The sequence below is a fragment of the Balaenoptera borealis genome (assembly GCF_965194805.1).
Source record: "Balaenoptera borealis genome assembly, chromosome: 7".
Taxonomy (NCBI): Eukaryota; Metazoa; Chordata; class Mammalia; order Artiodactyla; family Balaenopteridae; genus Balaenoptera; species Balaenoptera borealis.
Genome location: NC_138864.1, coordinates 53,277,353 through 53,292,562, shown reverse-complemented (window position 1 = coordinate 53,292,562; position 15,210 = coordinate 53,277,353). Strand labels below are relative to the sequence as shown.

General features: G+C 42.4%; 2 protein-coding genes across 8 annotated transcripts in view; one reads left to right on the top strand and one right to left on the bottom strand.

Annotated features, from left to right (window-relative positions):
- ABCB4 (ATP binding cassette subfamily B member 4) overlaps positions 1-15,210 on the top strand; it is a 106,854-nt gene that overhangs the window by 60,243 nt on the left and 31,401 nt on the right. For all 7 annotated transcript variants that reach the window (XM_082398207.1, XM_082398205.1, XM_082398206.1 and 4 more), the window contains 7 exons: positions 2,115-2,276; positions 4,841-5,002; positions 7,409-7,555; positions 9,696-9,800; positions 12,030-12,107; positions 13,391-13,474; positions 14,518-14,721. In XM_082398207.1, coding sequence (XP_082254333.1) covers positions 2,115-2,276; positions 4,841-5,002; positions 7,409-7,555; positions 9,696-9,800; positions 12,030-12,107; positions 13,391-13,474; positions 14,518-14,721 — 942 coding nt within the window. The remainder of the gene's footprint in view (positions 1-2,114; positions 2,277-4,840; positions 5,003-7,408; positions 7,556-9,695; positions 9,801-12,029; positions 12,108-13,390; positions 13,475-14,517; positions 14,722-15,210) is intronic.
- Positions 10,200-15,210, bottom strand: part of CROT (carnitine O-octanoyltransferase) — a 105,839-nt gene continuing 100,828 nt past the window's right edge. The window contains exon 18 of the mRNA XM_082398377.1: positions 10,200-10,605. Within this exon, the coding sequence (XP_082254503.1) occupies positions 10,566-10,605 (40 nt within the window). The 3' untranslated portion in view covers positions 10,200-10,565. The remainder of the gene's footprint in view (positions 10,606-15,210) is intronic.

Sequence of the window (15,210 nt, the reverse complement as noted above, 5' to 3'; positions counted from 1 at the left end):
TTTTCAGTATATTCACAAGATTTTGCAACCATCAGCACAGTCTCAGTGCAGAATATTTTCATCATCCTGAAAGGAAACCTTGTACCGATTAGCAGTCACTCTCCATTCCGCCCTCACGCTTGCTCTTGGCAACCAGTAATCTGCTTTCTCTCTCTATGGATTTGCCCATTCTGGACATTTCATATAAATAGAATCATACAAGGCATGGTCTTTTGTGACTGGCTTCTTTCACTTAGCATAATGTTTTCAAGGTTCATCCATATTGAAACACACATCAGAATCTCATTCCTTTTTCTGGCCCAGTATTATTCCATTGTATGGATGTACCACCTTGCCTTGTTTAAACCACCTTGTTTATCTTTCGATCAACTGATGAACATTTGGATTGTTCTCACTTTTTGGCTATTATGAATCTAGTCTTTTTTTTTTTAACATCTTTATTGGAGTATAATTGCTTTACAATGGTGTGGTAGTTTCTGCTGTATAACAAAGTGAATCAGCTATATGCACACGTATATCCCCATATCGCCTCCCTCTTGCATCTCCCTCCCACCCTCCCTATCCCACCCCTCTAGGTGGTCGCAAAGCACCGAGCTGATCTCCCTGTGCTATGCGGCTGCTTCCCACTAGCTATGTATTTTACATCTGGTAGTGTATATATGTCAATGCTACTCTCTTACTTCGTCCCAGCTTACCCTTCCCCCTCCCTGTGGCCTCAAGTCCATTCTCTACGTCTGTGTCTTTATTCCTGTCCTGCCCCTAGGTTCATCAGAACCTTTTTTTTCTTTTTTTAGATTCCATATATATGTGTTAGCATACAGTATTTGTTTTTCTCTTTCTGACTTACTTCACTCTGTATGACAGACTCTAACTCCATCCACCTCACTACAAATACCTCCATTTCATTTCTTTTTATGGCTGAGTAATATTCCATTGTATATATGTGCCACATCTTCTTTATCCATTCATCTGATGATGGACACTTAGGTTGCTTTCATGTCCTGGCTATTGTAAATAGTGCTGCAATGAACATTGTGGTACATGACTCTTTTTGAATTATGGTTTTCTCAGGGTATATGCCCAGTAGTGGGATTGCTGGGTCCTATGGTAGTTCTATTTTTAGTTTTTTAAGGAACCTCCATACTGTTCTCCATAGTGGCTGTATCAATTTACATTCCCATCAACAGTGCAAGACGGTTCCCTTTTCTCCACACCCTCTCCAGCATTTACTGTTTGTAGATTTTTTGATGACTAGCCTCTCATTTCTATCTTTTTAACTACTTAGGTGAATTGGGCTATACTCTAATAACCATCCTAAGGATGTGGTTTTATTGCCTCAGAGTAGGAGTGGTCTTAAGAAGTTGTTAGTCTTGATAGGGCTAATGAATATTTTAAAAAAATAACCATTGTTAATGACATAACATGAATAGTTTGATGGGCATTTTCCAGGTTGTAAATGCCCGTTCATAAACCCACCAAGCCAACAACATGTGAGTTCAGGGAACTACTTAGCGGGGGGGTGGGGGGGTGGGGGGGTGATTTGTAGATTTCAGCATCCATAAAAATCACCTGAAGCACTTGTTAAAAATCATAGTTAATGGCCCCACTCCAGAGTTTGTAATTCAGATGGTCTTTGAACCATAACGTGAACCATCCAGATCCCAGGGTATGTTTTCACCTCAGCTGCCTGCATGGAGTCCATTAGAATTACAGTCAAAATCAGGCACTTCAAAAGAAATCCTACAGAAGTGCTCTGGAGAAGACTGTATGTGGCAACAACTTCTGAACATGCTTCTGGTGAAGTCTCTAGCATATCGTATAACTCAGAACGAGGGCTCCTCACACAGGTATGAAAACATTTGAGAAGGGTTGTAGACCTCCACAGTTATCCATCCTCATCCTGGAGGGAGTGGCCTCCTGTCTGGTCCAGAACTTAAGTCTCCTTTTGGCCATTCACAGGTGAGTGATGCCTTTGTGCCCTAATCACACGGGGATGGTGAGCTATTCTCGCATCATCCGCAAACACCTCCATCCAAGTGCTTAATTGTGTGTTAATTGACAGTGCGGGACATTGTAACCCTCCTGCCCTACATGTTTGTCCTTTTCCCCTTTAGGCCAGGGAAGGCCGGACCACCATAGTGATAGCACACCGATTGTCTACAATCCGAAATGCAGATGTCATTGCTGGGTTTGAGGATGGAGTCATTGTGGAGCAAGGAAGCCACAAAGAACTAATGAAGAAGGAAGGGGTGTACTTCAGGCTTGTTAACATGCAGGTATCTGCCTCTTGGGAAGTTTTTCTGCTGTTTTCTCCTCAATATAGTATTCTTTATTTTATTTATTAAAATATCACGTAGCTAATGCCATGTTGAGAAATAAGAAGTTTTCAGGAAGATGCCTAAAATATACATCTGAGACTTTAATTCAGAGTCGTTGAAAGAATCTCTAAAGAGAAAGGTGACGGGAGAGGAAAATAGAGGAAAATGCCGAAAACATTTTGAACTTATTCTTTAGGACAGAGATTCTTAATTGCCTGGGGAATGAACTTCTTGAGCAACTTTGCAAAATAAATAACCTAAAAATATGTTATTCTGTAAACATGATTCTTATATTTGTAAAAGTATATACATTTGCTTTGATATAACTGTAACTAGTATGTACATAATTTTGTTCTTTTTTCTTCCCATTTCAGATGCACATCATCCAGATTCTATCATTTTAATGGGTCCTCAGCATCTTTTCACATGTTCCTTGGCTGTTTGTATATTTTCCTCTGTGAAAGTGTCTGTTCCTGTATTAGGCTGTTTTCTGTTGAGTTGTTCATGATATTCTTATTGATTTATAAGAACACTGTGCATAAAAAGGAAATACACATTTCTCTTGCATGTATTGGAAGTATTTTTCCTGCTTTGTTCTTTCAACTTCACTTTGTTGTTTGTTTGGCTGCCATAAAAAAAGCTTTAAAATTGTATGTAATTAGATTATCATTTCTCCTCTCCATGTCTTCAGGATTTGGGGTTGTTCTTAGGATATTCACCCATATTTCCTTTCAACAGTTATTGTTTTATTTTTTACGATTGAATATTTGAGGCAGCTGAAGTATATCCAGGTGTAGGAAATAAGGGCTATTGGTTTCAAATATATACTTTTTATCAACTGGTGAAAAGCGGCCATCTTGGCTTTGGAGCTTAATGACCTCAGCTCCCAGTAAATGAGGGCTTTAGGTAAGGCACAGAAAAGTATATTATGAGATAGAGAGAGGGATTATGCATTTGGTCATAGAGGAAGTCTAAAATCAGAATGGGCTTATTGGAAGAGCTGTCTATTGAGATAGCATGGACAAGATGACAAAAGGAGAAAAAGATAAGAAAAGGATTGATGAGAAGTGGTTCAGTTTGACTTGCCATGTGCTAGAATTTGGGGGAGCCAGGCTTGAGCATGTGGTGGGGAGCTGTGGAAGACTGTTGAGCTGGGGTGTGATTTGAGCAGGACTGCCCTTCAGGAAAGTGACTCTGATAGCAGTGTGGGAGTGGATGGAAGTGAGGATGTAGGGACCAGTTACAAGACTAAGTCTCTAAGCTAGGTTGTTTTTTTGTTTTTTAATAAATCTATTTACTTATTTATTTTTGGCTGCTTTGGGTCTTTGTTGCGGTGCGCAGGCTTCTCATTGCGGTGGCTTCTCTTGTTGCAGAGCACGAGCTCTAGGCACACAGGCTCAGTAGTTGTGGCTCACTGGCTCTAGAGTGCAGGCTCAGTAGTTGTGGTGCATGGGCTTAGCTGCTCCGCGGCATGTGGGATCTTCCCAGACCAGGGATCGAACCCGTGTCCCCTGCATTGGCAGGTGGATTCTTAACCACTGCGCCACCAGGGAAGTCCCACTAGGTTGGCTTTTGTTGGGAGATGGTGTGAAACCGTTCCAGTAGGAAACAAGGAAGTCCACCAAGCAGAGCGTACCTGCAGTGGGGTTCAAGGCACAAGGGCGCAATATTCTGTCAGGTGCTGAAAGCACAACTGGAAAGTAGGATCAGATTAGATCAAGAGCTCAAGATAGACAGCCTCTGTGGGTACAGTAAGGCACTAGCCAGATAATTGGGTTTGGGGACAGGACCTCAAAGGAAAAAGACAATACCACAAGAACTGAGGTCCTGGACAAACCATTAAGATGTGGGCTCAGACATGGCGGAAGCAAACAGAGAACAAAGTTAGACTCCAGGAAGGTTGGGTTGATATTCCCTCATCTAGCATTGAGCTAAAGGTCCTTAAATTATCCCTCTCCCTGACCCTTTAAGGAGAGAGTTGATCCCAAAGTGGGCAATGAGGCTGAACCTGCAGGACTGTTCCCCTGGGGTGAGGTGTGGATGAATCTTTGCAGGACTCTGAGGAAGAAAGATGATGGTACTCAGCCAGATTAACAGCCTCCCTTGGGCAGTGGCCAGCTTTTCCTTGTTTGTAAAAATGAGCCCTTGGTAATGTTTCTGTTTATTCTTCTGCACCGTGGTGGTCTCTAACTTGTTCTCTGGATCCTGGTGTATTGAAGAAATTCCCAGTTACCTGCTGGATAATGAAAACTTTGCCTTTTAATTTTTAGAGAATATTTTTATACTCCAGGTTTCATATTGTTCAAACTGAATTTAACCTTTCTGTCCTTTGTAACCTCTTTTACTTCCATGTGTTGATATACTTCTTGACACTCTGCAGCTAACTTTGACTGAGAAGCTGTGACGGAACCTGAAAGTCTTGACACGTGATACTCAAATGGCTGTATGGTTCTAAACTTGGAGGTTACATCCATCTGGACACAGACACACACACACAAGTCAATGTTTTGTTCTTCTTATAGACATTAGGAAGCCAGATCCAGTCAGAAGAATTTAAAGTTGCACTAACTGATGAAAAACCTGCCATGGGTTTGGCTCATCCCATCGTTAGGAGTTCTTTTCATAAAAGCCTGAGGAATTCACGAAAGTATCAGAATGCCTTTGATGTGGAAACCATTGAACTTGTAAGTTGTTTTTCACTTAAATCTTTAGTTGTTTAGTTTTGCTGTTGAAATTCTTAGTCTTGCAAGTATATTGCAGGCACAGAGGATTCCTGCCATGAGCCATACTCTTCTTAAAAAAAGGAAACATCAAATTTTAAATGTATTTGTCAAAAATTGAAATCAATTCCAATTAAAATTGGATTTCCAATGAAAAAAAGATCCAAAAACATAGTCTTTGTGCTTAGATGCTTGAAATTAAAACTAGATACTCCGCTTACTTTTGAGGTCCAGAGATAAATAAGGCTGGTCTAAAGTAAGAGGCCCTGATATTTGCATGCTCTATTAGGTAGGATTACTTTTGATTTCTATGCTAGGAAACTCAGATTAATATCAGTTTAAGAAAAATAAGAGGTTTTATTTCTCTTTCACATAAAAAAAATCTTAAAGGTGAGAAACCCAGGGCTAGAATGGTGACTCCACCATGGTTACCATGGATTCAGGTTCCTTTCATATTTATACTCACTATCCTGGCATGTAGCTTCCATTCTCAGTGATCTAAAATGGCTCCTGAAGCTCCAGCCATCACATCTGTGTTCCAAGCAGCAAGAAGAAACAAAGATTTTCCATAAGTCCAATACAGTACTTTTATTTATATGTCACTGGCCATAACTTAATCACATGGCGCTACCTAGCTACAAGGAAGGGTAGATAACTGAATATTTTTGCTATATGCATTGCTACTCTGAATAAGATTGGAATTCTCTTACTAAGAAAAAGGGGAGAATTACCAGAAATAGCCAAAGTGTACATTCTTTAACGTCTCTCACCTGAAGACTTGGGATGTTACTAATTCAAGTTAACAGAAGCCTTTATAATATTGATAGAAGGGGAATCCATTCCAAGAAAAGATATTTTATGATTTTAAGAAATGGTTTGAGAATACCTTTTGATGTTATTTATTGATAAAAGCTGAGTTTATTTTTACTTTTGTGTTGGCCTGAAGACAGTAATCCTACCGAGAATTCACTGCATCTGTTTTTCTCTGCCCACAATGTTATTTACTGCAGAGATTACGAGGGCTCTCTCAGAGGTCTCAATCTTGGTGTATTTATGGAAAGAGAATAACAGTTGAATTATTGTGGAGCTGCATTATCATACGTAAGATAAACAATTTCCCCCTTTTTGGCTGTGGAAGTATTTACTTCTCATTTCCTCATTTATCTGGGCAGTTACGCTGCTAAATCTTGAGAGTCTGGTATTTTAGAGGAGCACTTCTCTTGGAGAAATGCACAGAGAAGAGTGGGAGTCAGAAAATGACACATCAACAAGACTGTCCTAAGTGCCATCATAGAGGGATAAACGATGTGCCCAAGGAGCAGGGGAAATTAAGTCTGATTAGAAGGGCCTGGAAGACCTGCTGGCATGTGAAGAGCAGCCTCAGTTCGTTTAACAGACTGGAGACCAGGGCTAAAAGATAATGTTAACTAGGGAGGAAAAAAACACCCTAAAACACAGAGAAAATGGGTGGCTTGAAAGAAGACGGCTGAATAGAAACTATTCCCATGTTCTCTTTTTCATAGAGACGCAAACATGACCTATTTAAACAACTGTAAGGCTATGGGATTCCATAGGCACCTTTTGTATCTAGTTTACTGTTAAACCACCTCTGTAGTCCGAATATTCTCCTTTATGTGGCCTAAATCCTTCATGCTTGACCAGACACTGAGTTCTGCATTTGCTGAGAACCTGATGTGTGCCAGGCATTGGGCTATTTGTAGGGATATAAAGACATAGTCTTCACCTTAAAAACAAACAAACAAGCAGAGTCATGTAAACAAACGGGGTGGGGGGATCACAAAACAAGCTAAGCTATGAAATAGAAGAAGTCCGCAGAGGGAACAGTGGTGAAAGAAAAGGGGAGTAGCTACTTTAGTTTTGTGTGTTGGGAACACGTCACAGAAAAGGCAGCGCTGGGCAGGGTTCCGGGGTGAGGAGACCAGGCCCAGGTCCTCAGGTTAATCATGGCGCCTTGTGTTGGTGAGGCCACTTACCCATCTATTCACGGGTCTTGTCTCATGTGACCCCAACATCATGCCGGAGTTGAATTGGACTTGAATTCTAGGGCATTTTGTGCCCAGTTCCTGCTTCCGCTCACTCTGCTGAGGCTGGAATAGAGATGGGCTGGTCACACCATGAAGATTGCCTCTTGGGTGAAGGACTCATACTCAGCTTATGCTGTGTAGTCAGTGGACATACTTACCATTTTGATAACATCCTGTCCAACCCTCTAGTAATTTGCTGTAGCCTGGTCATTCTCTGCATGTAGTCTGCAAGTTCCTTGAGGGTGATGCCAGGCCTCCTCTATGTCCATAAACTCCAGTGACTGTAGTGTTGTCACCTTTTTGTCCTGATATGTATGTGTTCTAGGATGAAACTGTGCCGCCGGTGTCTTTTATGAAGATCCTGAAACTGAATAAAACAGAATGGCCCTACTTTGTGGTGGGAACTCTGTGTGCTGTTGCCAACGGGGCGCTTCAGCCGGCCTTCTCGGTCATCTTCTCAGAGATTATAGAGGTGAGTCTGAAAACACCACTGGACAGCTTGAATGAAATCACTTCACCATTACATCAGTTCTCATGCCAACCTGGTCCATTTTGCAGTAAAGCAGCCTCAAGTTAAACTAAGCCCAAGGTTTTAATTCCCTTTTGAGGAAAGCTGTTTGAGGCAAAAGAAAAAATAGGCAAGTTATGCTATCAATGAAATTAGAAACTGTAAAATCCCTGAAGAAGGCATTCTGATTCACTCTCTTCGTTTGGATGAACTGGTGTCAGGCAATGGTCCCCATCCCGTTTGTGGAGAGGAGATGCATGTCTCACTGGATGGCTGGGTGGCGGGGAAGGGGAAGAGTTCAAGTCTCAAGTGTTCAAGAGGCCAGGCTCTGGGGACAGACCAGCCTCACCACTTAATCGCTGTGCAAATTGGGCAAATGCTTTCCCTTGCTGTACCTCAGTTTCTTCATCTGCAAAATAAACCTACCTCCTAGGATGGCTGAGGATTAAGAGATGATTTAGGTAACTATTTAAGAGTGTCTGTATTCAATAAGTTGCTACATCATTGTTTAGCAATTGTAGCAATGTTCAGCATTGTTTAGCAATTGCTACATCATTGTTTAGCCATCCTTACAAGGCTTGGGGAGGCTAAGAAGGAAAAGCTACACCATCCAGTTGTTAAATTCATTGGGGGATATTTATCAGAAGTGATCAGAAATATCTAAGGCTCCATAAAATCCAACATTTATATTTTATTTATTTATTAATATTTTATATTTTATAACCTTAGTCAATCTCTGTTATTGGAGAGACTTTTTTGTTAAAGATGAATTATTCTCCATCACATTACAACTTTATTATGCTGTTTTTCAGCTTTTTTTCTATCTTTATTTTTTGAGCTTCATATAATGTATTATCCTTCAAGGTTTTATTTTATTTTATTTCTTAATTAATTTTTATTGGAGTGTAGTTGCTAAGAGTTTATTATGCTTGTGACTTTGAACATTGGTTTAAGACCACAAGCTAAAAAATAAATCAGGAAGAACCCTCCAACCGTTCTTACATTACAAAATAAGACAATCCCTGGCTCTCCTGCAATTCGAGAGCTTGTGTGGATTGTATTTATATTTGGGGGCATCTCCTTTGTGTCAAATGCTGATCTTGGAGGTCAAGCAGGAAACAAAATAAACTAAGTCCTGCCCTCAAACAGTTTACCTTCTATTGGGACAGACACAGAACACAGCCAGAAAGCAAATACGTAATGTGTCACAGCATAGCAAGCATTTTAAAAGCAGGGTCTGGCAGTACAGGGGCTGGAGCTGGAGGTGCTGTTTCATGCGGGTGGGTCAGGAGAGGCCTGTCGGGGCAGAGGCCCCGTGGGGTGGAGGCTGGCGAGCAGGTAGGGGGCAGGGAGGAGTTCAGGCAGAGGGAACAGCAAACGCAGAGGAAGAGGCACAAACACGACGATGTGCAGCCACACACAGTCCGCAGGCAGTGTTTCAACCCACGTTAATAACCGCAAACAGTAAGTCCGCTACATGCGAACTTTCCACTTGTGAACGCGCGCGCCAGCCCCTGTGTGCCAGCTGTTGTACCGTACTACTGTACTTTTCAAGGTACTGTACTGTAAGATTGAGACTGTTTTCTTTATTTTTCGTGTTTGTTTTTTATGTACGTATTGTTTGTGTGAAAAGTATTATAAACCTATTACAGTACAGCACTCTTGATATATACCCGATTGTGTTAGTGGGGTACCTAGGCTAACTTTGTTGGACTTACGAACAAATTGGACTTACAAGCGCGCTCTCAGAACGGAACTCGTATTGTATTCCTCCGATTCATAGAGACAGGCTCCCAAATGGCTGGGGGGAGGGTCATGGGAGTTACTGGTTAATGAGTACAGAATTTCAGTTGTGGATGATGAAAGAATTCTGGAGATGGATGGCAGTGGAGGTGGCACAACACTGTCAGTACACTTAATGCCACTGCCTAGTATACTTAAAATCTACCGTTTAGCCATTTTTATGTTACGTATATTTTACCGCAGTTAAAAAAACACGTACTCAAAACCTAGTTTTTAAAATGTGATGCTCAAGCCATTGTTTATGGGAGGAATAAACAAAGATCATGTAATAAAAGTGGGTGTTTTAAATGTTCTTTTGTAGATTTTTGGACCAGGGGACGATGAAGTGAAGCAGCAGAAATGCAACATGTTCTCATTGCTCTTTTTAGGTCTGGGAATTATTTCTTTTTTTACTTTCTTCCTTCAGGTGGGTACCTATGATTTGATCTTCTCATCGAGTCTATATTCAGTTAGAGAATATAGATTAATTACCTATTAATTAGATTTTTGTTAATTATCTGTTAATATAGATTAATTATTGATTAATCAAAATCCGATAAAGGAAACAGGTGATCAAAACCTTAGCTTGGATTTGGAACTTCCAAATCTTAGACTGAAATGAATTGCAGACACAGTTGGCACAAGGCTCTTTGAGAGGGCAGTGTCCTCAGCAGGGGGAATTGTGACTTCCCTGTGTGCTAAATTACGTCATGTTACAAGTTGGCCCTCAGCAAACATTCATTAGCAAGGACAAAAGAGACTTGAATTCACAGGACAACATAAGTCCCAGTTAAACTCCACTAGTCATAAACTGGAGAAAAATCAGTACAATAGCATTCTCTCTTTTTTTTTTTTTATAAATTTATTTTATTTTTTGGCTGCATTGGGTCTTCGTTGCTGTGCACGGGCTTTCTCTAGTTGTGGCGAGCGGGGGCTGCTCTTCGTGTGGTGCACGGGCTTCTCATTCCAGTGGCTTCTCTTGTTGTGAAGCATGGGCTCTAGGTGCGCAGGCTTCAGTAGTTGTGGCTCGCGGGCTTCAGTAGTTGTGGCGCATGGGCTTAGCTGCTCTGCGGCGTGTGAGATCTTCCCGGACCAGGGATCGAACCCGTGTCCTCTGCGTTGGCAGGCGGATTCTTAACCACTGCGCCACCAGGGAAGCCCAGCATTCTCTTTTTTTACTCTTCATATAGTATCAAGTAACTTCTCTGATATTTTCTTCCTTAATTGATGAACTGTTTGAAAGAATGCACATTATATTGCATTTAGGAATTGTAGACCCGGACAAAATGAACTAGTAAACTTTGCTCTGGTTGTACTTGTCTACCTAGACTTTTAATTACCAAATTTCTTTTGTCTCTTTAACTCAGTGCCTTTCCAGTACACACAGGCCTTTCTAGTACAATCCATTAAGGCCACAGAATATTTCCTAGTCATGCCCAGTGTGCTTCTCTTTGATTATTGTCGAGCCAGTGGTAAAAGTAAGCCTAGCTTTTTATTTAGAAATCAGAGCCTTGCTTGTAGCAACTCAATGTCCAATGCAGCCGCAAGCCCTGGTGTGTTAGGGAGTAGAGCATACATATGCTGCACCAACAGTGGGCTGATGGACGGAACTACGGAGCCCTCACGAGCCTTGAGCAATCTGCCAGCAAAGGCGGGAGGAGACCAGAGCAGTCTAGGCCTGGATCCCTGGGGCAGACTCACCCTGAGCACTGACCACTGATCCTCTTGGTTTAGTGAAGACCTTGGATGCATCCTCCCCAGAGAGCACCCCACGTGCCCACCCCAACACTCCACGTGGCTGGAGGTTCACACCCATGCCAGCACCTGGGAAGCAAACCCAGCTGTGGACATCTGGGCTGGTCTCCAGTTTGAACAGGATATAATTAGAAAGAGGGAAAGTGTCTGGCAAGGATGCTGGGGGAGACGGAGTAGCCTAATTGTTCGCTAATCTGAGAGCAGGTGGAGCTGTGACGGGGAAGCAGCAAACTCACCTGGAGCTTGATACTCCAGACGTCCTCCCTCCCTCCCTCTACACTACAGGAGCCAAAACGCATCCCTGCATGGAATTTTGTTACTTCTGTTGGAGACTGATTTGCTTAAAGCATTAGGAACACACTGAACGTTGTAATTAAATACAGTATTCTTCTCACTGAGAGGTTGTCCTTGAGAGTTTTGAAAAGGAAGTCTATTTAGAATGCTTCAGAAGCCAGAACTGGATACTTTTAAGGATTTTGGTCTTAGGATTTTATTGTATACCAATGATTTAGAAGTATATGAATTAAAAAAAAATTTTTTATGGAAGTATAGTTGATTTACAATGTGTTAATTTCTGCTGTACAGCAAAGTGATCCAGTTATACATATATAAACATTCTTTTTTTAATATTCCTTTCCATTCTGGTTTATCATAGGATACTGAATATAGTTCTCTGTGCTGTGCAGTAGGTCCTTGCTGTTTATCCATTCCATATATAATAGCTTACATCTAGCAGTGCATGAACTTTAAGTTGGAACTTTGAATTAGTATCTGGCCATAGACTTTGTCATTTGAATAGTTGATTCATAAATAAATGTTATAGAAATCCACGCGAATACACCCACTTGTGTCAGAACGCTTGTGATCATCAAAAGGGACAAAAGCCTTTCTTCTCGCCCAGGGCTTCACATTTGGGAAGGCTGGCGAGATCCTCACCACAAGGCTTCGGTCCATGGCTTTTAAAGCAATGCTGAGACAGGTAGGTGTGTTCCTTTCGAGCCTCTTCCTGTTCTGGCTGGCGTGCTGCCCTGCATGTTGTGTGTCCCAGGTGTTCATGCAAGGACTGCTCTGGGCCCTGCTAATGGTCCTGGTCCAAAGACCTCTCAGGGTTTCCGTGGGAGTAGGCTTAATTTAGGTAACTTTTGGGGCTTATTTTGCAACTATCTCTATCCATGTGGATACTCTCATTTCAAGGACCTGTGTCTGTTTTCTGGATTCTACGCAGGCCCTGGTGAGTCACTTGAGACTCCAGGATGCCTTTCAACAAAGGAAAGGGTGGTTGGCAGTGTTCCTGTCCCATGACTGACCATACTAACTATAGGTTTTACCAAATGTTGGTAATTGAGTTTGTTAGAGCTCTGCTTTCACATTAATTCCCTTGTTAATTCACTCAGTCATTACCCGCTAGGTACCAGACAGTGTGCTAGTAGCTGGGCCTATAAAATGCATTATCTGCTCTCTTGGGAAGGTCACAGCCCAGTGCAGGACATGTGGGAAAATGTGCAAACATGAATTCTCTATTTTTATAGAGAAGGCTCAAGAGAGGGCCAGAATATTGTCCAACCAATTGGCAGGAATTGATTACATTCCTGTTCACAAAAGGGCACAGAGCAGGTATCATGTTTTGTGCAAGTCTGAATTTGCAGACCTCTTTCAGTGTCTTTTAAACTGTTGCTGTGGAGGAAAAATTACTTTATATGAAGCTTAAAGATGCCGTGGATGAGTGGCTTATAATTAAAATCATATCTAAGATAGACTCTTTTAATCCTTGCTTCAAACAAAACAAAACAAAAACGTGGTGAGAAACCAGGGCTGATGGATCTCATGCCCAGGATTTGCAAGAAAGAGCCGTGTCCAGCACAACTCCTTTGTGAGAGACACCACCCCATCAGGATACTACGGGAGTATCCGTAGTACAAGTTGTGAGGACTGGGGGATGGACCCACGTGCACCCACGGGCTCGGGGGAAGCTGGCGGCGAGCACAGCTGCAATCTGGATAAGCCCCGCCCCCCGTCAGTGTGCTTTCCCGGCACAGCAGAGCCAGATGCAGGTGGGGATGGGGCTTGCGTCCTGGTGGGGCTCCGAGGTGTACGCCCAAGGCAGGGACTAGAGCTCCCCACTGCATGGGAGGTCTCCCCTCAACTCCAACGCCCAAGTGAAGTGTGGATATGTCCTCGGCATTGCATGTTTGGGATGTTTCATCTGATTTTCTCTGCTTGTTTTAATTCGGAATGAATTTAAAGGTGTATTTTGTGCCATAGGACATGAGCTGGTTTGATGATCATAAAAACAGTACTGGTGTGCTTTCTACGAGACTTGCGATGGATGCCTCCCAAGTCCAAGGGGTATGTAGACTGCACTCTACTACTGTTTTTCTTTAACATGGTTTGGAATAAACATATGGCATAGCTGCAACCTTTAAGCTGCCTTCAGCTGCAAACAACAGAAAAGTCAAACTGGCCTAAACAATAAAGAGGAAGGTTAGACTTCAGGGTTGGTGGATCCACTGGCTCACAGGTGGCCCGAAGGACTCAGGCGCCTTCTGTCTGTTGGCTCTGAGTGGCTTTCAGTCCTCAGGGTTGGCTTCATCCTGTGGCTTGTTCCCTCGTGGCCACAGGGCAGCTGCCAGGAGCAACCACAGCTACAAGCTTCCTTGTTTCCCATTCAGCGAAAGAGAGCGCACACCTAAGCCTCGACTGCCAAACAAACACCCTTCCCTTACATCTAATTAAGACTGATTTGGGTCACATGCCCAACCCTAACTAATACCTGGCCCAGGGAGTGCCGCCATCTTCCTGGCTTCCCTCCCCAGCTCTGGAGCTCAGGTCTGTTACCTCGGAACTCACTGCTTCTGCATAGCGCAGGAGAGCAGCAAGTCCCCTGCAGTGTCCCTGTGAGAGCCCTCGTTTTCTGACTGGTGCAAACAGGACTGCATCTTTATGCATGCTTTACGGGGGGATGGTCTCTTCGGATCTGTACCCTTGGTAACAGATGGTCTCTTGGGGCTCGTGAATCTCCCTCTTACACATTTGAAGCGAACAGGCTTTAAAATGACCAGAGTGCCCGTGGTGTGTTTCCTCTTTGAATGTTGCCTTCATGAAAAAGTGTGCACCCCACAGCCTCTCCCCAAAGCAGAGCAGCTGATGACTTGCTTCTGCAGTACTGAATCCGTATGGGCAGGAGAGGGAGGAGAGTTGAAAGGCACGAAGAAAAACCTGCAGAGCCTCCCAAGTTACCCACAGGTGTCTTGGGCTTATTGTAACAAAAGGGAGCAAATGTTAGTACAGGCACAGATCCCTCTCTCGTGGTTCTGACCCAGAAGCTGAAGGCTGCAGCTCATGGATTTGCAACTTAAAATACAGCTGCCTCTCTTCTTTTGCTCTTCCAGGCCACTGGGACCAGGTTGGCTTTAATTGCACAGAACACAGCCAACCTTGGAACTGGTATTATCATATCATTTGTCTACGGTTGGCAATTAACCCTTTTGATGTTATCGGTTGTTCCAATTATTGCTGTATCAGGAATTGTTGAAATGAAACTGCTGGCTGGAAATGCCAAAAGAGATAAAAAAGAACTGGAAACTGTTGGAAAGGTGGGTCCAATACGGCTTCAGTTGGTATAAGTATGGTTTTTAGACATGGGTTTTATTTGATTGATTTATTACAACACGCATGTTTTAATAATGTTAGTACTCCCTACAACTAATAATGGTCAACGCTGTGCATGAAATATTTTACTGTGTCAATGCCTAGAACTTGAAAATGGGATAATTAATGTAAAGCTTTTATCCTATAGAAGGTGTTATATTCAGAAAATTTCTGAATTTTCAAAGTTCATTTTACCTTTTACTTTGTATACCGATGCCATTATTAGGACAGAAGTTACCCCTGTTTTACAGATGAAGAGTCCTTAAGGCAGAGAATTGTAAGTGTATTGTTCAAAGTAGGACATTTGCCAGTACTTAAAAGACAGTCCTGTTCTTCTTGGCTGTGATTTCTATAGTTAATTAAGCTAGGCAGCCACCAGAGGACAGTAATGCTCTGATTTCTGGTTCTAATTATAATGGCAATTGGGCACACAC